General features: G+C 34.0%; 1 protein-coding gene across 6 annotated transcripts; it reads right to left on the bottom strand.

Annotated features, from left to right (window-relative positions):
- SERCA (ATPase sarcoplasmic/endoplasmic reticulum Ca2+ transporting SERCA) lies at positions 1 to 26,285 on the bottom strand. Of its 6 annotated transcripts, none has more exons than XM_073992043.1 (9): positions 25,721 to 26,285; positions 12,754 to 12,900; positions 12,163 to 12,263; positions 9,445 to 11,616; positions 9,256 to 9,371; positions 8,940 to 9,176; positions 7,030 to 7,147; positions 6,824 to 6,941; positions 1 to 155 (listed from the first exon to the last, which is right to left on the bottom strand). In XM_073992043.1, the coding sequence occupies exons 2-9, from the start codon at positions 12,869 to 12,871 to the stop codon at positions 124 to 126; spliced, it is 3,012 nt and encodes a 1,003-aa protein (XP_073848144.1). In that variant the 5' UTR covers positions 12,872 to 12,900; positions 25,721 to 26,285; the 3' UTR covers positions 1 to 123. The 6 variants fall into 6 exon arrangements, with proteins under 6 accessions (XP_073848144.1, XP_073848147.1, XP_073848145.1 ...); XM_073992046.1 differs by having other exon boundaries at positions 1 to 873; positions 25,721 to 26,225; XM_073992044.1 differs by lacking the exon at positions 25,721 to 26,285 and adding an exon at positions 17,612 to 18,071.

The following is a 26,285-nucleotide window of genomic DNA, read 5'->3' on the forward strand; positions in this document are numbered from 1 at the left end:
TTTCTTTTTTTGTTGCTGTTGTTGATGAGGTTGTTGGTGTACAAATTACGTCCTTTTCTTTGAGACGCCAACACACGATTGATTGTTGCTCTGCTGCTTTTTTTTTCTTGTTGCTGAATTCAATTACCATTTGTTGGTGTCAACAGCATCAGGAACTATATATTTTTTTGGTTTTAGGTATAAAAATTATTTATAAAATAAAATTATTATTGTTCTATAGAAATATTGAGAGTTAAACAAAACTAAAATGTTTCAAAAAAACTAACGTTAAACCATTCAAAAAGTTTCAAAGGAGGGTTTGCTGCTGTTTATCTTTTAAGCTGTAAGGAGAAAAATAAAGCTAAAACAAGGAGAGTTGATTGGCGCAAACCAAACCATTAAAGCTCTCAACTCCAAAACCCCTGGGTGGCTTCCAAGTGTTGTTTGGGAAAGGAGTAGAGCAATGGTTAACCTTAGCTAGGGGGGGAAAATTGTTTAGATTGTGGCATCATCTCTAGTGTGATCTTGATATAATGTTGTGTGTTGGGGTGGTATGGGGTCCAAAGTAAACACATGATAAGGCATCATTATGATCTTTTTTTTCTGCTTGTAGTTGCTGTGACGGGGAAAGGGGGGATTTTAAAACTCTTCACACATTTTTTTAGTGAAAAAAAAAAAAACAAATTTTATTTATTTCGTGTTTTCCGTTGCCTTTTTTCGTTTTTTGGTATCTGTGTGTTTTTTGTTTGTTTTGTTTTTATTATACTTAAGCAGCTATAGCATCTTAGGAAAAAAATAATAAATAAATTTTATGAAAAATACATCGGAGGGAGGATTTGTGGTGGTGGTGGTGGTTGCCTTTTATTGGTAATCTTTAATGGAAATTGGGGTTAACTGTAAATGGAATGGAAGAAAGGTATTCAAAGAAAGTTTATGATTAGAATCGAATTTTTGTATAAATAATATTTTTTGAAAACAAAGAGAACGTTTTGGATGGTTAGTAAAACAGAACAAGCCAAATTTGTATGTGTAATGTACACAAATGAGCGATCGATCCGCGGCAGGCTGGGCGGGCAAACGAGCTAGCGAGCTTTTCATTCCTGGTGGTTTGGCGTAAAATTACAACGATGTAGAATAAAATGAAGCAGCAAGGGAGATGTGTTGAAAATCTTGAAAAGATTTTTGGTGTGTTTTTCTTTTCACTGGAGATGTTTTCCCTGTTGTTGTTCACTTTTTGTTGCTGTCTTAAAAATATTTTCTCTGCTCATTATAATTAGGAGTTATGGGGTTAAATATGTCATTTTTTGCCTAACAAATTGTGAAATTATCTCGTAAAAAGTTGGGTTATGTTGAATGCTTCTTTGAAAAAAGTTTGGTTAGGTTGAATTTGTTTAAAATTTTTAATTTTTATAATTAATTTTGCTTTCTTCTCCTCATAATAATTAGGAGAGACGTATTTAAATATGGGAGTTTTTACCATAAAAATGGCCTAGTTATCTTGAAAAAATTTTGGTTATGTTAAATGTTTTTTTTTTTTTTTTTTTTTTTGAAAATGATACTTTTTGAATAAAATTTTACTAATTTTATCCCAATTACGAATAAATAAGAATAAATCATACTACTCTGCTTAGCTTTTATCTTGAAAATGGCAAATTTGTATAAAAAAAAGTTAGGTTATATTTAATTTTCAAATGGAATTTTACCAATTTGTGTCTCTTTAAATCTCCTAAAATGGATATTGTAAAATGCAATAAAAATCTACATGGTTTTAGCTTGAACATTTTTAAATTACCAAAAATGTTAGGTTAGGTTAGGTTTTTTTTTTTTTGAGAATTAGCATTTTTAAACTGTATTTTCATTAATTTTGCTCAATTTTAAATAAATTAGAACTAAGCCACAAAATATGCTAGCATTTATTTTGAAAATTGTCGTTTTCAAAAAAGTTTTGGAACAAGTTGAATTTACCAACTATGGCAACAAAATTTTCTTTAAAAATGTAAATCTTTCTTAAGTAGGCGGCCTTCGGCCGGAGTTTTTAGACTTTCTCCTATGGACAGGAGTCAATCTCGAGCACGGGAACTCAATTTTCTTTTTAATTACAATTTTTCTCTAATTAGCCGGCCTTTAACAGGGGAATTTTCGCAATTTCGGAGGCCCATATCTCGGGAAATATGGACTTCCGCAACAAATGCTGTATACATATTTGTGATCAGGGAGACGAGATCTATATACGAAAAGACAATTCATCCCGATCCGAGCTTAGTTGGTAAACTCAACTTATGCCAAAGTTTTAATAAAAAACTGCTAGCTTTCATATTAAAAATGGCCAATTGTTATAAACCTATTTAATTTTATCCTTTTTCAAATGGACAAAAAAAATAATATTAAACAATTATTAATATTGTCAATTTTCATAAAAAATCTGCACGATTTTAGCTTGAAAATTATCAAATTATAAAAAAGTGTAAGGTTAGGTTTAATTTTCTTTGACAAATTTGCTTTTTATAAGGAGTTATTTACTAATTCTATGCTTTTCTAAATAAATTCCAACAAAATTTTACCATTTTCAAGTTGAAAGGTCTAGGCCGTCTCCAATTATAAAAAAAATGTTTGGTTAGGTTGAGAAAATTTCCCTGGCCGAAAGTGTGCTAAAGAACACCTTTGGAATGGAAGAGAAGTTGCGCAAAACTGTTTCAAACAAAAGAATTTCAATGTCCCTTAAAGAGCATCAACTTTCAATCCCAAGTGTAAATGGGCTATAAGTCATTTACAGCAGAGTTTTTTTTTTTTGTTAAAAAAGTTAGGTTAAGTAGATTTTTTTTTAATTTTAGCATCTTTATGGAATTCATGAAGAACAAGTAAAAAAGTGTCAGTCGGCTTTGCCGACAGATATATACCCTCAGCCAATGTGAAGTGAAACCTTCACCTACGGACAGATCGAATGAATTTAAAGCCTCTTCAGAATTTTGTGACCCTTTTTTAGACATTTGAACTTGCCCACAAAAATGTGTATTAGGAATTAACTGCACTAAGACACAAATGTTGAACCTTTGTGGGGGAGGTACCCTTAGAGAGGACCGATATAGGCCATTTTAGAAGTTAAACTAAATTTTGACAAAATATTAGGAGAAATTGGTTGCCCCATTCAAGTGATATCGTCTTAGCATTTTAGTGAAATTTTGACGAAGGCCAAATGTTGGACCAAACCGGTTGAACAGTTCGAGAGCTATCGTGCTCTCCGACAGCCACAGATGGTGACATAGGGGATTTTTTACACCTTTGGGGCTGTTTTCCTAAGAAATATTGACTTGCCCCTGAAAAAACTTTTACCGTCGTAATGGAGGTAGCGAATGCAAATCGCTTCAACAAAAATCCAAGTGATTCGAGAGCAGTTCTTAAAGTGAACCTATCCGAAATTGTGTGTGAGAGGTATCAGAAGGAGTAAACAAATATAGTCCATATTCGAACCTGATCTATATCTGGTAGATATAATTAGGATGTGCAAAGTATGAATTACATCGGTCACTCCCTTCAAGAGCTAACGTACGAACAATTTTTCCGAACATTTTTGAACTTTTGTGGGAGAGGTACCTGAAGGAGTGGACCGATATGGCTTATCTTCGAACTTAAACTATGTTTGGACAAAATATTACTAAGGCCACATTTTGGACCGAATCGGCAGTTTCGTTCGAGAGTTATCTTGCGCTCCAACCACCTCGCACGGTGTCATGGGTTTTTTTTCAACTTTCATGCTATTTTCTCAGGAAGTATGGACTTGCCCCTGATGAAACTTGTACCGTCGTATGGAGGGCAGTGAATACAAGTTGCTAAAACAAAAATCAAAGCGATTCGAGAGCAGGTCCTAAACTGAACTTTTCCGAAATTTTGTGTGGGAGGTACCAGAAGGAGTGGACCGATTGAGTCTATTTTGGAACCTCATCTAAGTCTGGTAGGCATTTCACGATTTGCAAAGTATGGACCAAATCGGTTACTCCCTTCAAGAGTTATCGTGCGCACAAATTTTCCGAACATTTTCGAACTTTTGTGGGGGAGGTACCGGAAGGAGTGGACCGATGTAGCTCATCTTCGAACTTAAACTAAGTTTGGACAAAATATTACGAAAGCCAAATTTTGGACCGAATCGGTTGATCCGTTCGAGAGTTATCGTGCGCTCCAGCCAGCCAGACAGATAGACAGACAGACGGACATGGCTAGATCGACTCCAAATTGTCTGAAACACATTTCGTCCAAACATACTTGGGGTCTAAAACCATTATTTCGATGAGGCACATTTTTCCCGTATGAAAGTGTATATACCCTCGTTAACATAAAGGCTGAGGGTATAAAAATTTGTATAAAAATTTTTGAATACAAAGTTAATGTGCAGAAAACATCCTTGACAAAGCATCAATTCCAAGTGTAAATAACTTGTAGCACATTTGCATCAGAATTTTTGTCGGTATTATCTTCTTTATGTAGATTTATTTGAATAACCTCCTTAAGGTCTGGTAATTAGGTCTGTTCGATAACCCAAAAGTTTGTACAAATTTGTGCAAAATGCGGTCCGATAACATACTTTTTCAATAAAAGAGAAATGAGAAGTAGTTGCAAGTACTTGCAAATACTTTTTACTTGCAAAGTTATCGAACACACCTATTGCCAAATTTTAAAAAAAAAGTTGGGTTAGGCGGAAAATTTTAGCTTTTTTTATGCAATTCATGGAAGAGAAGTTTGTATCAAAATGTTTGTATGCAGAAAATGTCCCTGACAAAGCACCTGTCAATCCCAACTGTTAATGACTTATAGCACGTTTACATTAAATCTTTTTTTTTCGGGTTAATCTCCTTTATGACGATGTATTTGAAGTATATCCAATGTAATTGCATTCACTGAATCCAGTAAAGTGTGAACGTACTATTAGTCTTCTACTAAGGCCAAAAAACTTTAAAAACATGGCAATTAGGATTTCAGTTCTAATCTCTAGAATATGGAAGCCAATAAAAAAATTCACATTTTGTTTTCTGGAAACACAAACTGTTCAGTTGCCTTTGTTGGGTGTGTGTATGTGTATATATGTATGTATATGTATATTAATAATGCAATAACATGCCAATATTAGAGCAATAGCCATTGTTGTTGTTTTGATTTTTTAATTAAGTTAATTTTGTTGATAGCCAAAAACAAGAAACTTGGAAATATTAAATTTAGAGTTTATGTTAATTAATGGGATGTAAGTTTTTTTTGTTAGTTTTTGTTTTGGTGTTTCACAACTCATTTGAATTTGTTGTTGTAGTAAATAGTGTTTTATTTTCTTTTTTTTTTTTTTTGTTATATACAATTAAAAATTTATTTTATTTGTTGTTTGTCGTTTTTTTTCTTCTTTCTTTTTTGTTTAGTTTTTCATTTACTATCCTTAAGGTTTCGTTTAAAATTTAATGCAGATCCTTAAAAATGGAGACATTTAATAATTTACATAATTTGTTTTAAATATATTACCACTAAACTAAATTTACGAATGTCTATAACATTATCATCATCATTAATATGAATGAATGACCTTTATCATCATCATTATCATAATCAAAAAACGAAGACTATTTGTTGTTATGGTTTTTTTTGTTGTTTGTTGTTGTTTTCTTTTTTGTTTAAATATATAAGTCACAATAATACTTCTAAAACCTATATATGTGTGTTGTTGTTGTTTTTTCTTTTTATTGTAGAAATACAGCTAGTTTTGTGGCCAAAGAGGGAGGGGGAAAAGGATCTGGAGAAAGAAACTCCAATAACTTTCATTTGGCCGAAATACAAAATGAGGTGGTATTTAGTTTTCTTTGCTTGTTTGGCTTCTTCTTCTTTGTCTGTCTAATCATGGAACGAAAATGTTCCCTTGAGCTGTATTACACAATATTTTGCTTACCCAGATTTTCAAAATCCCTTTTTTACTTTTAATAAATTGCTATTTTTCTTAAGTACCAAAAGATATTTTTTAGAGAGAGAGAGAGAGAGAGAGTTTGTAATGGAAAATTAATTTATGGAAAACTTTGTATGGAAAAATATTGCTTAATTTTGCCTTTTTTTGGAAACCCAATACTCATTAAATTTAAGCTAAATAATTATTAGTTAACCCTACTTTTTTGTTCTATTGACAAATGAAGTTAAACATAACCTATAAAATTTGTGTTGTGTCTCTAAGAAAATTGCACTATTATGTGTGTGTATGTGTTTTGTAGTTATATGATAATTGTATACAAGAAAAGGAAACAAGAATTTACAGGAAAAAAAAGAGATTCATTCAAAACGCATTTGTTCTTGTTTTATATAGCAATATGTAACAATCATCAAACAAAAAAGCTGTTTTTTTTTTGGGGGGGCGGTAGCCAAATGTTGTTAATTTTTAAGCCTAAATGTTAAATGTTCTTAAGTTAGTATTGGGTAAACAATTAGTTATGTATATTAAACATTATATTTCTTTTGCAACAATTTTGAGTTCGGGTTTTGTTTTGTTGCTGCTTTTTTGCGTTTCTTTTTTAGCTTGAAAAAGTAGAAAAGTGTTTTTCTTTTTTTTTTAGATAGAAAGGGGGTTAATTTTATAAAGCATATTAGAAAAAAGTTACTAAGAGATATTTGAAAAAATTAGTGGTATGCACATAACGACGATGATTATTGGCTTTTGAAATATTTATATATATAAGTAGTATCAGAGAGGGGCGGGGCTTTTGTTGTTGTTAAGATTGGGTTATTAATTTTAAACTTAATTTAATTTAAGACTGCATAACAAACAAGAGGCCAAAAAATACGGCCCACATTAATATAATCCCGTGCACTTTATAAATGGGATTCTCACCGTCAGCGATCTTTCTAGCAGCGAATTTGAGTGTTTCATCTAGTAAAACTACAGGAATTGAGAATTTCATCACAGTAATCCATTCATCGCCCGACAATGGTGTAACTTGGAACACGGTCTATAGAAATTCAATTGAAATAATAATTATTGGAAATTGACATAACCTCTTTTTTTAATTAATTTTAAGTTCCACAAAAAATACTTACGGAAAGAACATCTACATAGAGAATGACAAAGTGCAATGAGAATGACAAAGCCATTGAGCCAATCAACCACATGTTGGACCATGGAGGCATAACAATCAAAGATTGATTTTCAGACAAGCTGTAGGAGAAAGAGAAAAAAAAAACAAACAAATTAATTTTTAATAAAACAAAATAAAAACAAAAAAACAACATAATTAAAAAAATAATACAAAAAAGTCCCTTTTTACATATTTTCCCATATAACAAAATTGAGGTTAGGTTGCAAAAATGACATAAATATAGTTCAGGGGACACCATCCCAATTGCTATTCAATTCAGTAACACATCAACGTCTTGTTTTTCTGATTACAATGATACCCATTTTTAGTGGAGCAAGTGTTTAAATAATTTCCCATATAACAAATTTGAGGTTAGGTTGCAAAAAAGACATAAATATAGTTTAGAGGCACCATCCCAATTGCTATTCAGTTCAGTAGCACATCTAAGTCTTGTTTTTCTGATTACAATGATATCCATTTTTAGGGGAGCAAGTGTTTAAATATTTTCCCATATAACAAATTTGAGGTTAGGTTGCAAAAAAAAAACATAAATATAGTTTAGGGACACCATCCCAATTGCTATTCAATTCAGTAACACATCTAAGTCTTGTTTTTCTGATTACAATGATACCCATTTTTAGGGGAGCAAGTGTTTAAATATTTTCCCATATAACAAATTTGAGGTTAGGTTGTAAAAAAACGACATAAATATAGTTTAGGGACACCATTCCAATTGCTATTCAATTCAGTAACACATCAAAGTCTTGTTTTTCCGATTACAATGATACCCATTTTTAGGGGAGCAAGTGTTTAAATATTTTACCATATAACAAAATTGAGGTTAGGTTGCAAAAAAGACATAAATATAGTTTAGGGACACCATCCGAATTGCTATTCAAATCAGTAACACATCTAAGTCTTGTTTTTCTGATTACAATGATACCCATTTTAAGGGGAGCAAGTGTATAAATATTTTTCCATATAACAAAATTGAGGTTAGGTTGCAAAAAAGACATAAATATAGTTTAGAGACACCATCCCAATTGCTATTCAATTCAGTAACACATCTAAGTCTTGTTTTCCTGATTACAATGATACCCATTTTTAGGGGAGCAAGTGTTTAAATAATTTCCCATATAACAAATTTGAGGTTAGGTTGCCCAATAGACATAAATCTAGTTTAGGGACACCATTCCAATTGCTATTCAATTCAGTAACACATCTAAGTCTTGTTTTTCTGATTACAATGATACCCATTTTTAGGGGAGCAAGTGTTTAAATATTTTCCCATATAACAAAATTGAGGTTAGGTTTTAAAAAAGACATAAATATAGTTTAGGGACACCATCCCAATTGCTATTCAATTCAGTAACACATCTAAGTCTTGTTTTTCTGATTACAATGATACCCATTTTTAGGGGAGCAAGTGTTTAAATATTTTCCCATATAACAAAATTGAGGTTAGGTTTTAAAAAAGACATAAATATAGTTTAGGGACACCATTCCAATTGCTATTCAATTCAGTAACACATCTAAGTCTTGTTTTTCTGATTACAATGATACCCATTTTTAGGGGAGCAAGTCAGTTAAAACTGATTTTTATTAAATATGTTTGGTTAGGTTGAAAGTTCGAAATGGTTAAGTAGCACACCACGAATGGCAATGAATTTTGTAAAATTTGAAGATCTTGTTGTTCAGTTGACAATATACACAGTTCCTGTGGTGGAAAATTGTTTGAACATCTGTATGTCCATAAAATTTGAACATAACCTCACAACCCTCATTTTTCACATAACCCCCCAGTTTATCACTGATATTCCAAAATTATTATTTTTAGTTAAATAACTTAACATAGTTTGTGTTCCAACATACCTGTTCATGGCGTTAAGCATTTCAATTGTGACCAATACGGAAAGAGCCATGGTCATGGCATGAGGATCGCTGAAGATTTTGCAGTCAACACCCTTGAATTCATCACCACCGCCCAAGCAAGACAAGTGATGGGTGAGTTGCCAGTAGTTAAGATGGGGACCGGTTTCGGCAAACAAGAACCACCAGGCAGCAGAGCCAACGGTGGCAGCACCGACATAACCACCAATAGCCATGTAACTTAAAGGGAATAACAACAAAAAGAGGAATTAATAAAACAACAACTGCCTCAACGCAATTTTCTCTGTTGCCAACTTACCGGAAGAACAACCAGCCAGAAATCAAACCTTCATCAGCCTTACGTGGTGGTTTTTCCATAATGTCCATATCAGGGGGATTGAAACCAAGAGCGGTAGCTGGAAGACCATCAGTAACCTAAGGCAAAAAGACAACATTTCCCATTAAAAAAACAAAGTCCTTTTCTTTCTCCTACTCCTCCCAAACTTACCAAGTTAACCCACAACAATTGTACAGGGATCAAAGCTTCAGGCAAGCCCAAAGCAGCAGTCAAGAAAATGGATACAACTTCACCAATATTGGAAGAGATCAAATAACGGATGAATTGTTTCATGTTATTGTAAATAGCGCGACCTTCTTCAACGGCAGACACAATGGAGGAGAAGTTATCATCAGCCAATACCATCTCAGCGGCAGACTTAGCTACAGCAGTACCGGAACCCATGGCAATACCAATTTCAGCCTTCTTCAAAGCGGGGGCGTCATTGACACCATCACCAGTCATAGCAGAGATTTCGTTCATGCTTTGCAAGTATTCAACAATCTTGGATTTGTGTTGAGGTTCGACGCGAGAGAACAAGCGAGAGCGGGATACGGCAGCCTTTTGTTCGGCAGGAGACAAATCATCGAATTCACGGCCAGAGTATGATTTACCAGTGGTATCTTCATCTTCGGTAAATACACCAATACGACGGCAGATAGCTTCAGCGGTAGCCTTGTTGTCACCAGTGATGACAATGACACGAATACCAGCAGCACGGCAACGGACAATAGCATCGAAGACTTCCTTACGTGGGGGATCCAACATACCGACAACACCGACAAAGGTAAGATTGACTTCGTATTGATAGAATTTAGTGGAATCACCTAAGTCCATTTCTTCGGGGCGCATTGGGCTATCGGCAACAGCCAAAGCCAAGCAACGCAAAGTATCACGACCAGTACCGTATTGACCAGTCAAAGCAAGAATCTTGGCCTTCAAGGCGCTGGTAAGAGGAACCTTAGTGGTACCAACACGGGCGTGTGTGCAACGTTCCAAGACACCTTCAGGGGCACCCTTAACGAACAATTTAGGTCCAGTTCCCAAGCGGGATTGTTTCAATGGTACACAGTAAGAAGACATGGATTTACGATCGCGAGAGAATTCCAAGGTGAATTCCTTCTTCCACTTGGTTTCAATTTCTTGACGGACACAGATGGCAGCGGAACGACGATCCATACCAACTTTGTTGACGTTGAAGGGGTTCATCTTTTCAGCCAATACAATCAAGGCAGTTTCAGTGGCTTCACCAACCTTTTCGAAGCATTGTTTGAATTCATTGTAATCAATGGCGGAGTCGTTACACATGATGCAAATGGTGGCCAGTTCTTGCAAGATATCGTAATCGCCAGCCTTAACCTTTTGACCGTTCAAGAAGACCTCACCAATGGGTTCGTAGGTGGAGCCAGTCAATTCGAATTCCAAGAAGCTGCTGTCATTACCTTCAACCTTATCGAAGACAAACATACGGGAGACAGACATTTGATTGGTGGTCAATGTACCGGTCTTATCAGAGCAGATGACAGAGGTGCAACCCAAGGTTTCAACAGATGGCAAGGAACGGACAATGGCGTTCTTCTTGGCCATACGGCGGGTACCCAAAGCCAAACAAGTGGTGATGACAGCGGGCAAACCTTCTGGGATGGCAGCTACAGCCAAGGCGACGGCAATCTTGAAATAGTAGATGGCACCCTTGATCCAGGAACCACCGTGAGCGGGGTCGTTAAAGTGACCAATATTGATGGCCCAGACAGCAACGCAAATAATCGAAATAACCTTGGACAATTGTTCACCGAATTCATCCAATTTCTGTTGCAATGGAGTCTTGATTTCTTCAGTCTCGGACATTTCAGTACGGATTTTACCAATGGCAGTATTGAGACCAGTGCCAATAACAACACCACGGGCCTTACCAGCAGCCACATTGGTACCGGAGAACAAAATATTCTTCTTATCTTGATTGACAGCACGGGGATCGGGAATGGCATCGGTGTGCTTGATCACAGACACAGATTCACCAGTCAAGATAGATTGATCGATACGCAATGTGGTCGAATAGATATGTGTCAGCCTAATATCTGCTGGGATCTTGTCACCCACAGACACTTCAACAATATCACCGGGCACGATTTCCTTCGCTCTAATCTTTTGGATACCTGATTTGTCTTGACGGACAATTTTGCCCATCTCAGGTTCGTATTCTTTCAGGGCCTCGATAGCGGATTCAGCATTTCTTTCTTGCCAGACACCGACAACGGCATTAGCAATCAAAATCAATAAAATAACTAAAGGTTCTACAAATGCAGTGAAGGTTTCTTCGTGTTCTTCAAAAAGGGCTAAGACCTAAAAAGTGGGAGAGAAGATGAGAGAGAGAAAGAAATGATGATACATTTTGTTAGAAATCGTAACATTGGGGTATGCGGAAAAATACCATATCACAAGTAAAAATGCTGAAGACGTTGGTCTTTCAGAAAAGAAGGTTGTTTAGATCCATGTTAAGGGCTGCATTAGGATTGTTATTTTTTTTACCAAAGTTAGGCCTTGGTGGGGTGATGACAATTTAATTTATTTTGAACGAAAATTTCCTGGAGAAAGAAGTCTGTCTTCCAGAAAAAATATAGGGCTCCTTTGGGATCATTTTGAAATGTTGTACCAAAATTAGGCCTTGGTCACAAACATGTATTAGGGGTTATTCAGAACGAAAAATTCCTGGGGAAATTATATTTTCGGGAAAAGTCGATACTTTCTAAACAGTGTGCTTTTAAACCTAAGTCATCTATAAGCCCCCAAAAAGCTGGACTTGATCTAAAAGTTTTTACTTGTGATATGGACTAATACAATTAAAGCTGTTTCATGTGGGCCAGTTTTAATCGGTAGTATTATACTTACAAAAGAAATAATAGCGGCCAAAAGCAAAATCTTGACAAGCAAATCATCGAATTGTTCTAGAACTAGCTGCCAAATCGATTTGCCTTCTTCGGTAGGTAATTCTGTAAAGCGAAATAAAATAAAAACATTTTTTGATTAAAAAAATAGAGATTTTAGAAAGCAAAACATGGAGGACGTAGATCCATTTGAATCCATCTTGAACAAGCATTTCGTTGGAAGTCATACAAAGGGAGATAAATAAGGGAATAAACGGAACAAATTGAATACTCTACCAGCTGACGGAAAAAATCTGATTTTTTTTAAATTGTAAGTTTATTCTAAGTAGCCGGTGATTTAAGACTATCTCCTATGGGCAGGACCCAATTTAGGGCACGAAAACAACATTTTTTTAATTTAATTTTTTTTTTTCTTACTTTAACAAGGGAATTTTCGGAACTTCAGGTGCCCATAATATCTCGGGAAGTATGGACTTCCCCCCAACAAACTTTACATTTTTGTAATCAGGACGTAAAGATCTACCTGTGGTAAAAATTTCAGATTTTTCCGCCAGCTGGTAGAGTATTCTATTTATGCCTAAAAACCTTAACTTACCGTTGGGGCCATATTTCTTTTGGTTTTCTTTCACTTGGTCGAGTGTCAGGCCACGTTCTGGATCTGTGCCAAAATGTTGTAACACCTGTTCGACGGTTTTAGCATGACCGTCTTCCATGGCTTAGCTTTTCGAAGCACTTAGCGTAACTGCAAGAAAATGGAAAAACAATAATGGGGTAATTGTTAGTGATTTTGTAACAAAGTGTTTGCAAAAATTAATCAAAGTTACACATTAAAATGTAAGTCGTTGTTTACAACACACATGTTTTGTTGGCGCCGCCCGTGACATTCAAAAAAGTGTTTAAAAAGATAGAAAATTGCCCAGAGACCTTTGAATGCAAGAAAGGGGAAAGATTTTGCTTTTAGATTTCTATGTCGTTTGTTCGTCAAAAAAAGAACGTTTAAAGGTCGTTGTGTCGTCATAACCTTGTCAATGGAATTTTGAATGTTAACATCTAAAGTGAAAAAATCATTTCTTATATTTGTATAAAGAGATTTGAGGTGTTAGCACACCACTTCAAAAATCCTATCAAGAAGTTTAACCTGTCGCCAGGTGGTTTTGGCTTCTGAGAAACCCTAACGGGAAAATAGTAAAAATTCCGTGATTTGCACAAGTTAATTTGATGTGTCACCAAACCACTTCAACAAGTCGCCAGAAGTTTAACCTGTTGCCAGGTGGTTTAACCTGTCGCCAGGTGCTTTTGGCTTCAGAGATACCCTACCGGGAAAATAGTAAAAATTCCGTGATTTGCACAAGTTAATTTGATGTGTCACCAAACCACTTTAACATTTTTTTACTAAATTTTTAATCGGTTGCTTTATGTTGTTAGTTTTTATGTTAGATTTTGAAAATGGTCATAATTTCTTTTAAGAAATTTGTGGTGTTAGCAGACCACTTTAAAAATCTTATGAAGAAATTTAACCTGTCGCCACTACGTTTTGTTGCAGAGAAACACTACCGGCAAAATAGTAAAAATCACGTGATTTGCACAAGTTAAATTGATGTGTCACCAAACCACTTCAACAAGTCGCCAGAAGTTTAACCTGTTGCCAGGTGGTTTAACCTGTCGCCAGGTGGTTTTGGTTCTACTACTGGGAAAAGAGTAAAAAGTTCCGTGATTTGCACAAGTTAATTTGATGTGTCACCAAACCACTTCAATATTTTTTGACTAAATGTTTAATCGGTTGCTTTATGTTCTTAGTTTTTTATCTTAAATTTTGAAAATGTTCATAATTTTTTAAGAAATTTGAGGTGTTAGCTGACCGCTTCAAAAATCTTATGAAGAAATTTAACCTGTCGCCACTTTGTATTTTGTTCCAGAGAAACACTACCGGCAAAATAGTAAAAATCACGTGATTTGTACGAGTAAACTTGTTGTCTCACCAGGCCACTTCAAAATTCTTATGAAGAGTTTAAATTGTTGCCTTATGCTAAGTTTACATTTACGAAATCCACTCGATTTCAACTGTCACTTCCATAGCTCAAACGTCAAATGAACTCTCATCTGGATTTCATTTGACGTTTAACTTATGGATTTGACAGTTGAAATCGAGTGGATTTCGTAAATGTAAACCAAGCGTTATGTTCATAGTTTTTTATGTTAGTCCCAATTTACATTAGGCGAGTTTACTTGCGGCAATTGTCAGTTTGTCGGTGAGAGAGGGTGTTGAGACGCAAAGGGTTACCATATTCCTCACACATCTCTTCATCAAATTGACAATTGCCGCAAGGAAAAGTGCCTAATGTAAATATGGTCTAACATTTGGAACAAATTCCAATATTTGTTTAAGTAATTTGAGGTGTTAGCAGACCACTTCAAAAAAAAAGCTTATCGAGGAATTTAACCTGTTGCCACCTCGTTATGTTCCAGAGAAACCTTCCGTGATTTGCTAGAGTTAATTTGATATGTCACCAGGCCACTACAAAATTCTATTATTTTTGAAGTAATTTGAGGTGTTAGCAGACCACTTCAAAAACGTCATCAACGGTTTATGTTCCAAAGAAAACCTACCGGCACAATAGAACAAATTCTGTAATATGCAAGAGCTAATTAAATGTGTCACCATGCCACTTCAAAATTCTTACAAAGTGTAAAGCATGCTGTTGTTGTACGTAAAGCAAAAAATAATCGACTTTTTTAATCTTCTATTAGAATAGAACAAATTCTGGTAAATTGCTTGATTTAATTTGATGTGTTACCAGGCGGCTTTAACTTTCGTACATAAATAGAATTTAACCTGTTGCCTTGTCGCTATGTTCAAAAGTTTACAACGGATTTAGAGCCGAGCCGACTAACAAGCTCACATTTGTCATATTTGTTACTAATAATACCTTTTTATTTAAATGATTAAACAAATCTATTTATGTATGGTAATCCAATTACGAACGAACTAATAATAATTTTGTAAAACAGGCGTTACAATTTTGCACAATTATTTCTCACTCTCACCAAATATGACGTTAATGAAAATAGGAAGACGGTAGGGCGGCACAGACTTTAAAAAAAAAAATGAATCCATATTAAAAAATATACTTTAAAAAACACTTGTGTATAATCCATGCAAAAAATTTGCTAAATACAATTTACTAAACAGATGATTTTTGTGCGGTCAGTTATCGGTACTCTTTGAAATATTAACTCTCATATTTCTAAGCTCTCCCTCCCAATTCAAATGACACAGTCGTCTTGGTTTACAAGGGAGAATAAATGTAAAAATTTATAACGAATCACCTGTTAATTTCTTTTGAAGGCACTTAATAAATGTTTGTAACTATTATTAAACTTTTATATTTGTTTTTTATTACAGAACAATTTGGGAAGAGGAATGACAACTTGGTGAAATCCTTTATAATTTTCTAATGTTGAGAAAGCAAGCAATTGCCAAAAAAGTAACTTTGTGCTGTTTTACATTTAAGCGACTTGTCTTACGATTTTTTGTCTCCTCTTTGTGGTGGTTATTCTTGTTAGGCAGAGTTGCAAAACTTAGTAAGAGAAATTGAAACAAAATTTAGTTTTGCAATGAATTTTGTGCATAAAAAATCATTTAAAGCATAAAATGATTATTTGTTATAAGCATTTTAAAATTTGTATAACATATTTTTATAAAATACCTTCTTTTTACATTAAGTATTTTTAACAAAATGTACACTTGGTACCATGTTACAAAAAAATGCAACCCTGTGTGTGAAATTTACGAAGATGAGCAAAGAGGAGACAAAAAATCGTAAGACAAGTCGCTTAAATGTAAAACAGCACTTTCACAATTCCCCCAGACGAGGTTAATGTGCGATAAAATAAGCAACAACAACAGCAATAAAAAATGCCCCTCTAAAGAAATGGCTACGTAGTCTCAAGTTATTTCTTTGTGCGGTCAGAGCGAAAAAAAAAACAACTCTTTCTTTCAATTATTCTGTTAATGTTAACCAAGTTGACACATATACCCTCATCTATGCCTGCCTAGCCCTAAATAATGAACATGACGACCAAGTTTTTGGGGGTTAGTCCTAATGGCATGCAGCAACACCAAAAAAAAACCGTGTGAAAACTAACTTTGATAAGGAAATTGAAACAACAGCAACATCAACGTAATTGAATTCGGAAGTTGCTGTTATCTTTTTAAAGTTGTTAAGCGGCAGACAACGCGTTAACGATGACACCACACACACATAGCAGACCTACTAACCAATATTTGTTTTACCATAACTCTTAATTGAAAGCTAGAGATAAAAATCTGTAATCTTAAGGAATCAGTGCCATTGGCTGGCCTAGTTCTATTTTCCATTGTGTACAATAACAATAAATATTTGTTAAAAAATAAACTATTTTTAATTAAACATTTGCCAAGAAACCCTCCTCACTAATAAAATTTAAGGAAAATCTAATTATTTTGTTCATCTTCCTTGGCATTATTTGGCAATCAAACCATGGTGACCCATGGCATGTAATAATGGATGACTTGGTCAATTCGAAAAAGACACGTGTTACGTGTAAAATAGAAATAATTTTGCAAACATTCTCGCCTTATATTTGCCCAATTGTCGTTTTTGCTCTCTCACTATTTCTGCTCTGCTCTTTGGATGACTCTTAATGCTTCTTCTTATTATTCGTGTTGCCTTGCCCGCCTCCTTTGCCGCTTGTTTTCTTGCTGTCTGGCTTTGCATATGAATACCCGCTTCTCTTACCCACAAAAAATCAGAAAGAAAACCAATGAACAATTTCACTTATATTTTCCTTTAGACACAACCACACAATAGACCATTTATTGCGCATTCCTTTGTGGTTTTCTATTGAATAAAAAAGAATTCTATTAACTTTTTTTCTAAATAGGTAAAACAACACATCACTCAATACTTTTTTTCTAGATGTTACAAACAACAACACTTTGGGACACGAATTTGCCGAATTGCAATTACACAAAAGAAAGAATTCCATCCCGTCGTCTACTTGCATTCGCAAAGGTTTAGTTAAAATTTTCTTTTTGCTTGTTTTTGTAAATACCTGTGTTGAGTAGTAATAAATACTATAAATTACTAAAGTATATATGTTTAACTTATACACTAGAACTATAACTATTTTTTCTTATTTTCTTCCGATTTCAACGTAGTATAAAATAAAGCTTGTGTGATTTTGCAAAAAAAAACTGTTCTCTTTTCTCTTTTTTCAAGTCTTTCGCACACACACAGTTATTGTACAGTGAATTGATTTTTAAGGCTGCTTCTTCTTCTTCTTGAATGTTAACTGAGCTACGTGTTATCAATGATGATGACACAAAGTCAGTTACTGTTCACAGGGCACCACACATTGCAACTCTGTTTTTTGTTTTCCACAAACAATTTTATTTTTTTTCAAATAATTACCGTTAACAAATATTCTTTAAAGTTCAAGCAAACAAAAACGATCACCAACGAAGAGAGCGCGATACGTTTGCTTGGATTGCCGTTACACTTGTGCGCTTTACTAATATGAAATTTTATTTATTTGGCTTCGCCGCCACACAACAATTGCCTGGGCATTCAGCGTTAAAATTTATTATTCATATTTCAATTGTCTGGGATTTTAACACAAATTGCTTGCTTTGCGGTGCTGTGCTCGGCGGTGTGTATGTGTGCGAGCTGCGCGCGCTACTGAATATGTTTATGTTGTGCGTTTTGCGTTTGTACTTATGACCCATTTGGATTGACACGCTCATGACGGCCCACAGTGGCAGGTGTTTTTTTGAAAGGGCTATTTGTAGTTGCTGGTACTTATTCCCCGGGAATTTGTATTGTTTCTTTTCTTTATTTTTACCTTATTTGTATACAATAAGACTTTTTTAGGTCAACAAAAACAGCAGAAAATAAATAAACCATTACATTTTTCCAAACATCACTTGCATTTGCTGCAATATATGTAAGTATGTCTGTCTTTATGTATTTAGTACATACCCGCACAGATTTATCTGTTGTCGGAAATGTACTTTATAGTATTTATATAACATTACAATGGCTGGCAATTTTCCGTGATGGATGGATGGATAGATGGATCTTTGTCATGTCATCTAATTGACAAGGGTATGTGTCTTTCTCTTAATTAATGTTATGTTTTAAAAATACTATTTTTTGGCTACATACACATATGTAAGTCACACACACACACACAAATATGTGTTGAAAAGATGAAGGCCATGTACCACGCTGTTTTAAATTTCTTTTCTTGTTGTTGTTTTTTTCAAATTTTGAAGTTCGTTAGCCTTTATGTTTGAGTACATACATATATTAATATAGGTATAGAAATAATCGGTTTTTGTACATAACTTACATAATTAGAAAACTAAGTGCTGTGTATTATTTTAGGTTATGCTTAATTTTTTTTTTTTTTTGAACATAAAAGACATTTTTGTTTTGTTATTTTTAGTTTTCGGTGCCACAATGTGACCACAAAATTTATTGTATTTTAAAAGGAGGCCCAAAAACTTAATTGAAATTATATAAATAATATAATTTTAAAGGGGCATATTTCCAAGATGCTGTCGTTATTGTAACAGAATTGTTAATACATTTGGCGCATTTGCCGGTAAAATAGAACAAATTCTATATTTAACAATTTCCAGGGTGTAAGTACACACATACATACAAACAAATATTGTTATTACAAAGAAAATGGCTTCAAGAGGTACTTACACAAATATAAAAACAGAAACGAAAGAAATAATGTCTAACCCCCATTATTATGAGTCTTCTTTTGTTATATTTTGGATTTTCCGAACAGATTTATAGCGTTGCAGTCAACGTAAACTTAAAAGTGATAATTAAATTACAAGGAGGACCCTCTAGGCATTAACTTTTAATGTGAAAATTATATTTGTAATGCCTCCAAATTGGTTGATTTTGCGTTTTCAAATCCATCCAATAGTAAAAGAAAACATGTAATAATGGCCCTAAGTATGTATATTGTTTTTGTGAATATTGTGTATTCGTTGTTCTTTTTGTATAGAGGATTTGTTATTATTTTGATCTGAATGTTTAGTTTATTATCCCATTGCCGCATTTCCATTCTACTTCTATAATTTTAATGATTGTAATAAAAGGCTAATTAGTATATAAATAAATAACAGGGTGTTTCATAGTTGTACAAAACGAAGTTAGTATTTCCGGCATTCAAGATGAAACCAACTTCTGTTGATAACACTGCTAATGAGTGAATAAAATATGATGCTACATGGCAACTCATCAAACTAGGGACGGTATTGCGTGAAAAATTGACATTCATATGCAAAACTCGCTGTATGCTAAGTTTACATTTACGAAATCCACTCGATTTCAACTGTCAATTCCATAGCTCAAACGTCAAATGAAATCTCATCTGGATTTCATTTGACGTTTAACCTATGGATTTGACAGTTGAAATCGAGTGGATTTCGTAAATGTAAACCAAGCATTATACTTGCACCGAAAACAAGTATTTGGGACAAATACGTAATTTAATTGGTAGACATTTGTAAAACCCTTAAGCCGGGTACACACGATCAGTTTTGACTGTCGATTTTTTTCGGAAATATCAAAAAATGTCAAACTGTCCAGCAACCACAAAATATTTTGCGGTTGCCTGATGATTGACGAAAATGAGCGGCCAGTCAAAACTGATCGTGTGTACCCCACTTTAGACATTAGATCTGTTTGATAACATAAAAGTTTGTACACATTTTTACAAACTTTTACAAAATGTTGTTTGATAACAAACTTGTTCAATAAAATAGAAATGAGAAGTCGTTGCAAGAAATTGCAAATACTTTTTACTTGCGAAGTTATCGAATAGACCTATAAATGCGGCTCTAGAGAATGAGACAATTCACCAGAAGGACATCATTAAGGCCGCGGCACATACGGTCCGTTGAGCTTCGCGTTACAACAACCACATGAAAACTTCAAGAACAATCTTGGCAACACTTAACCTTGTTGTTTTTAACGCATGACGCGACGCACAACGGGCCGTATGTGCAGAGGGCTTTAATGGAGTACATTTGGAGTCGATACCGAAATCTGAACTAGTGATGGAAAGATAATATAAAAACTACTTATGCTAGGTTAATATTCACGAATTTCAGATGAGATTTCATTTGACGTATACGCAAAGGATTTGACAGTTAAAATCCACTCGATTGCGTAATGTTAATGTACTATTAGAAGACAAAGCAAACTCAGTTGCGCTTTTATTAAATGGAGAAAAAAAGAAAGGTAGCTCAGTTACGGTTGAATGTAATGGAGACTTTTTATAATTTAAGTAAATGTAATAAAGTTTTTTAGTACTCTTACTTTACACACATAAAAATGCATTTTATTTATTTTGGGACAATTTGCAATGACTATTCCAAAATAGCGTGCCATGGAATACATCCACTTTAAAGCACTCAAGCAAAAGATGTGCTGCTGTGTGTCATTTATATGACATATGTATGTTCAGTGTAATCAACTACATAAATGACGTGTTCTACAAAACCAGTTTGAGGTAAATCCGCCATAGCTTCTTATGACTACTCAAATTAAAAAAGTTTAAATAAGCTGCGTTATAACCCGGTTACACTTAACCCAGTGGGTTTGGATTTCAAATGTCAATTTCATAGCGCAAACGTCAAATAAATCCTCTCGAAGTGGGTTAACCCGGCAAAAAACTCTAGTGCAACCGTACTATTATTCACGTTGTCGATCCCATTGCATATTTATCAAATAAATAAGCCTCCTGCCACACGGCGAAATGAATTTCATGAAATTATGCGCGGCCTTACAACAACCACATGTGGTTCTTATATTCGATTCGTGACGCAACTCACAACGGACCGTATGTGCCGAGGTCTTTAGGTTGAGTTCCATACTAGAGTCATTTTATTAAATTGCTGTAGTGGGGAACTCGATCTAAGAACGCCTAATTTCATGAAAATATTTCTTCGAAATTGCTGAGGTGTGGGTCGAGAGGAAGCGTATTTGACATTTAGAAAAATGTAAACATACATAAAAACAAATTTGTTACTTTTATAGCAACATGTTACAACACACATTGTTGTATACGAGGATTTAAGCCGGATTAAAAACAAATTCACTCAATACGAAATACGAAATAAATCCTGCTAATGAACTCATATCTAAATGGACTATTACAATACGTTTAGTCCCGGTCCACACTAGAGTGATTTCATTAAAAAAATTGAATAAAATTATGCGTCTCTAGATCGACCTCCATGGTAGAGTAAAATCATAAAATTGCTATAGTGGGGAATTCGATTTAAGAACACCTAATTTCATGAATTTTTTAATGAAATTCATGCTAGTGTGGACCGGGACTTAGATAAACTAGGATTTAGTGAATCCAGTGTATATAAATTGTCAAATACATCAAATGCAGTACATTTATGCTAAGTTTACATTTACGAAATCCACTCGATTTCATCTGTCAATTCCATAGCCCAAACGTCAAATGAAATCTCATCTGAAATCCATTGGATTTCATTTGACGTTTAACCTATGGATTTGACAGAAGAAATCGAGTGGATTTCGTAAATGTAAACATAGCATTAGACTGTGTTTGTCCTTGAACTTGATAATTTTTACTAAATGTTGCTGAAACTGTCAAAATTCGAAACATTTGTAATAATTACTACAAATTATCGAGTGCACGGACAGGCATATTAATTTCTCAATATATATTTAAAAAATTTAAAATGTATTGGTAAAAACTTTTTGTATTTTTTATTGTCTGTCAAAAAACTGTCGTTTGTAAACCCACTTAAAGGCCTCGGTACACAAGGCCAAAAACACAATCAACATTTGAGTGAAGTTTTGCGTTATTTCTTATAAAATAATAAAGAGAAAATCGATTTCTGTTGCCCTTGGTCTTCTATTCTTTTACCAGAAATGACGCAAAAACTTTACTCAAACGTTGATTGTATTTTCTGTTTAAGAAGCAAGAAAAAGAATAAAGAACGGCCGAGTCAAATCCGAACTAGATTGCCCTTAGGGTTTCAGTCTTTTATCCGAAATAACTTAAGCAAAAAAGACACGCGCTTATTTACTGAGTCTTTAAAATCCAAAACTTAATGGGTTTTTGTTGATTACTTTTCCCGACTCGTTTTCTTGGATAACAGAGCGGCTAAGGCAAATCCGAACTAGTTAGCCCTTCGGCTGTTAGTCTTTTGCCAGAAATAACATAAACAAGAAATAAAAACGGAAAAATAAGTAATTGTTTTTCCCTCGGCTGTAATGGGTAACTGGGCGTTTACACAAGACAATTTGTATTAAAATACAACCCTGATTTACTAACAAATACAAACATTTGTCGTTTCTCTCCCAGCTGTCCATCATTTTTTCAGACAGTATGGGTAACAAATTTTTGACATTTGACATAAAAATAATGGGCCAAATACATACGGTCCGTTGTGCGACGCGTTGCGCATTGAAAACAACAACCATATGAAAAATGCGTAAGTGATGCCAAGTTTGTTCTTGAATTTTTCATGTGGTTGTTGTAACCCAACGCTTAACGCGCCGTATGTGCAGCGGCCTTAAGTGAGATAATCTACTATGGAAGTCGATCTAGAGACGCATAATTTCATGCAATTTTTTCAATGAAATCACTCGAGTGTGGACCGGGACATAATAATTGAAATATGTTGAAAACAAAAGAACCTACGCAATAATAAAATATGTGAATAGAAAACAAAAAGAAATCCATGATTTTCATTCATAATTTTACAACTGTCGGGACGCTTAAGCCACACAGGCAAGTTTTTGGGTTCTTGGCAATCAATAATTGAACTCAATTGTCAAGTTATTTGTAAACCCATGGTTAGGGTACGGCCTAATTCTAATGTGAAATGGTTAACCCGAAAAAAGCACTATTGCAAATAAGACGTGAGATTACGTTTACATTTACCAAGTTCATTGTATTTCAATTCCATTGCATATACGTCAAATAAACTCCACATAAAATTAATGAGTTTCTATTTGACGTGACAGTTCAAATCCACTGGATTTCGTAAATGTAAACAAACTGTTCATGAGACATAGGACAAGTTCTGTATTTGTATTAGATAAAGTTTTAGTCTCTTCGATATATTAGAGAATATATAATGGAATTTAAAATGTCAAGTTCATTGCGTATATTGCTTGGTTTACATTTACGAAATCAACTGTCAATTCCTTTGCGTATACGTCAAATGAAAACTCATCTGAAATTCATTGGATTTCGTTTGAGGTTAATCAATGGAATTGACAGTTGAAATCGAGTGGATTTCGTAAATGTAAACTTACTATATGTCAATCTCATAAAAAAGGTTTACCCGAAAAAGCTCTAATGTAAGCATGGCGTTACTTCAAATTAACAAATTCCATTTATTGCTGGAGGATAATGTAAACCTGGCTTAAGAATTGTACGTTAGCCTTAAGTCTCCTTTATACTTGCTGTTTCGCAGTGTTAACCACTACAACAGTTGATCTAAACATATTTACATTATATTTAATATAAATATGTACAAATTATTAGCCATTTTTTGCCGATTATCTAATTATTCGGCAAAAACCTCATGTTTTTCTTTATAGGTTTCATTTTTTTTTTGCTTTTTGGCAAATGTACTTTTCATTTAGGATGACATTAATGATTGTCTACTTTTGAAATGCTCTGTTAATTATTGTTCATGATACATATATACCCCTTTGATACGTGTGTAGCTCTCACTGTGTGTGTGTGCCTTTGCGAATATACATTGACATATTTTTCAAAAAATATATATGTATATTTATGTTCATATTCTTGCCAAAAATAACTTTGCTAGCTGCTGGCTTGTTATGCAATAGCAACGATGAACACGAAACAAATATGAAAAACCATGAAAATTATTATATATTAAATTTGTTTTTGTTTTATGGGTTGTGATTTTTTTAATGTTTGAAAAAAGAAAAAGAGCTTTTCTCTAGAGACTGTGGCTTTGTCGTGCTCATCCAAATGAACCTACATATGTACATATATATTATATTTTTATATATATACTCATACACGATGACAAACACATAAATATACGTTGACATTCCTTGACAATTCAATGCTTAAGGTGAGTGAGTTTTCTCTAAAGGAGACAAAGAAAATTATGACAAAATTTTGAAAAAAAAAAAATATTATAACTTATGGGAGAGTGTGACCCACACGTTGAGGAAAATAGCAAAAGAGTGTGACAGAGAGGGGAAGGGTTGAACATTGTTTGTGTGATTTTAGGCTAGCATTTTTTCCTAAGCATTTCTTTGCCTATTTTCAAGGCACCTAGTCAAATATTTCTAATTAACTAATACCAACAGAATGATAAACACTTTGAGGCGCACACACACAGCACACCTAGAACCCCTATATATACATATACATATATTGTGATTTTCGGGGACCACAACAGCAATTTAGTTAATAGGAGCAAAACAGAAGGCATATAGCTGCTTGTTAAGAAAGAGGGGGCCAATATATGTGTCTGTGGCAATGTTTGCCTGAAAGATTTCACATATTATACTGGGGAACCTTGAATAGATGTTGGTTGATGGTTTATTTTTAATTTTTATTTTTCTTTCTTTTTTCATTTCTCTCTTGTTTTTTGGGATTTTTGTGGTGGGGAGAATGTCTTTGAAGATAGTTTTATTATTAGTAAAATGTAGTATATATATTAGAAAGTACAGGTGTATGTATATGTATGAGCGTTTGAAGCAAGTGCGTGTGTATGTGTTGTTAAGAATTTCCCTTACAAGAAAAATTATATATCTACAAATATTTATACACACACAAACACTTTGCAAACCCCGGTCATACCAACAAACACACAATAATTTGTCACATGACATTGAATTTCGAAAGAAAAGAAAAAAAAACGAAAATGAAATCCTTTTATTCTTTGTTTAAAATGCTATCTCAATTAGCACAATGACAATTCAATGTTTATATAACAGTTTTGTTTAAATATTTTCTTACAACGAAAATTATGATTTGTTGCATAGTTGTGGTGTGCACTTGGCTTTTACACATGCTGTGGGTCTTTTATTTACTGTTTTGAAAAACAAATTGCTCTCTTCATTCACATGGTTATTTTTAATCCTATCAATCACATGGAGGAAGTATCTCTGTATTGAGGATCTGTTATACTGGCAATAACAATAACTGTTATATTGTCTTAGCTGTTATTTTCTTTATAGGGTTGCCAATTCAAGTTATGATTCAATCACTTAAAATATAGGGTCGCCATACTGGGAGTCCTTTTCATATTTTTTAAACACTTTTCCAACTTTTTTCTTGTCCTTTTTTCTGGTATATAATTTGTTTTCATCAACAATTTACTTATTTTTTTCTCAATGTAAATAACAATAACATGTGTTGTATGACTGTTTTTTTATCTTTCTTTTAATTACATTAACAGTTTTTTGTTTTCTTTAAAAAAGGTAGTTACAATTGTTGGCTTTAAAACTTACAAAAATTTTCGTTATTAAAAATGCTGTTCGAACCCGAAAGAATTTTTATGTAATTATTATTTTTTAAATTTTTTGGCCCAGCCAAAAAATTAAGAACTAAGGAAAAGATCGCGCTTTTGAAACGATCGACGGCGACTAAACACAGGGAGAAAGTGCTTGATGAGAGTGTCTATCCGAATTACAGAATTTGTTGCTTTTGGCAAAATTCCCAGACAGACGTAAACTCTCTACTGCCCGGGAAAATACTTTTAGCATATTAGAAAAAGAAAACACACAAGAAAAGCAAGCAGCCAACCAACCGACCAAACGATCGATCGATCGACCAACAAACACACATATGTTTTTGTTTCTTTTTTGAGATGTGATGAGATGAGGATCTCCTAGTTCGTTGATGATGCTAAAGGCAGAGCGCAGAGCGGTAACCAACCAGCCTAGTGCTAGAATTTTTATTTTCCTTTTCTTGTTGTTGGTATATTTTGCTATTGGCTAGCTGTTGTTGTCTTTCGTGTCGTCGTTTTTCATACACGTTGTGGTTTTTGTTGTTGCGCTTCTGTTCTTCAAGAAT

This window comes from Musca autumnalis, unplaced genomic scaffold (genome assembly GCF_047663935.1).
Source record: "Musca autumnalis isolate F117 unplaced genomic scaffold, ASM4766393v1 scaffold_5, whole genome shotgun sequence".
In the NCBI taxonomy this organism is placed as follows: Eukaryota; Metazoa; Arthropoda; class Insecta; order Diptera; family Muscidae; genus Musca; species Musca autumnalis.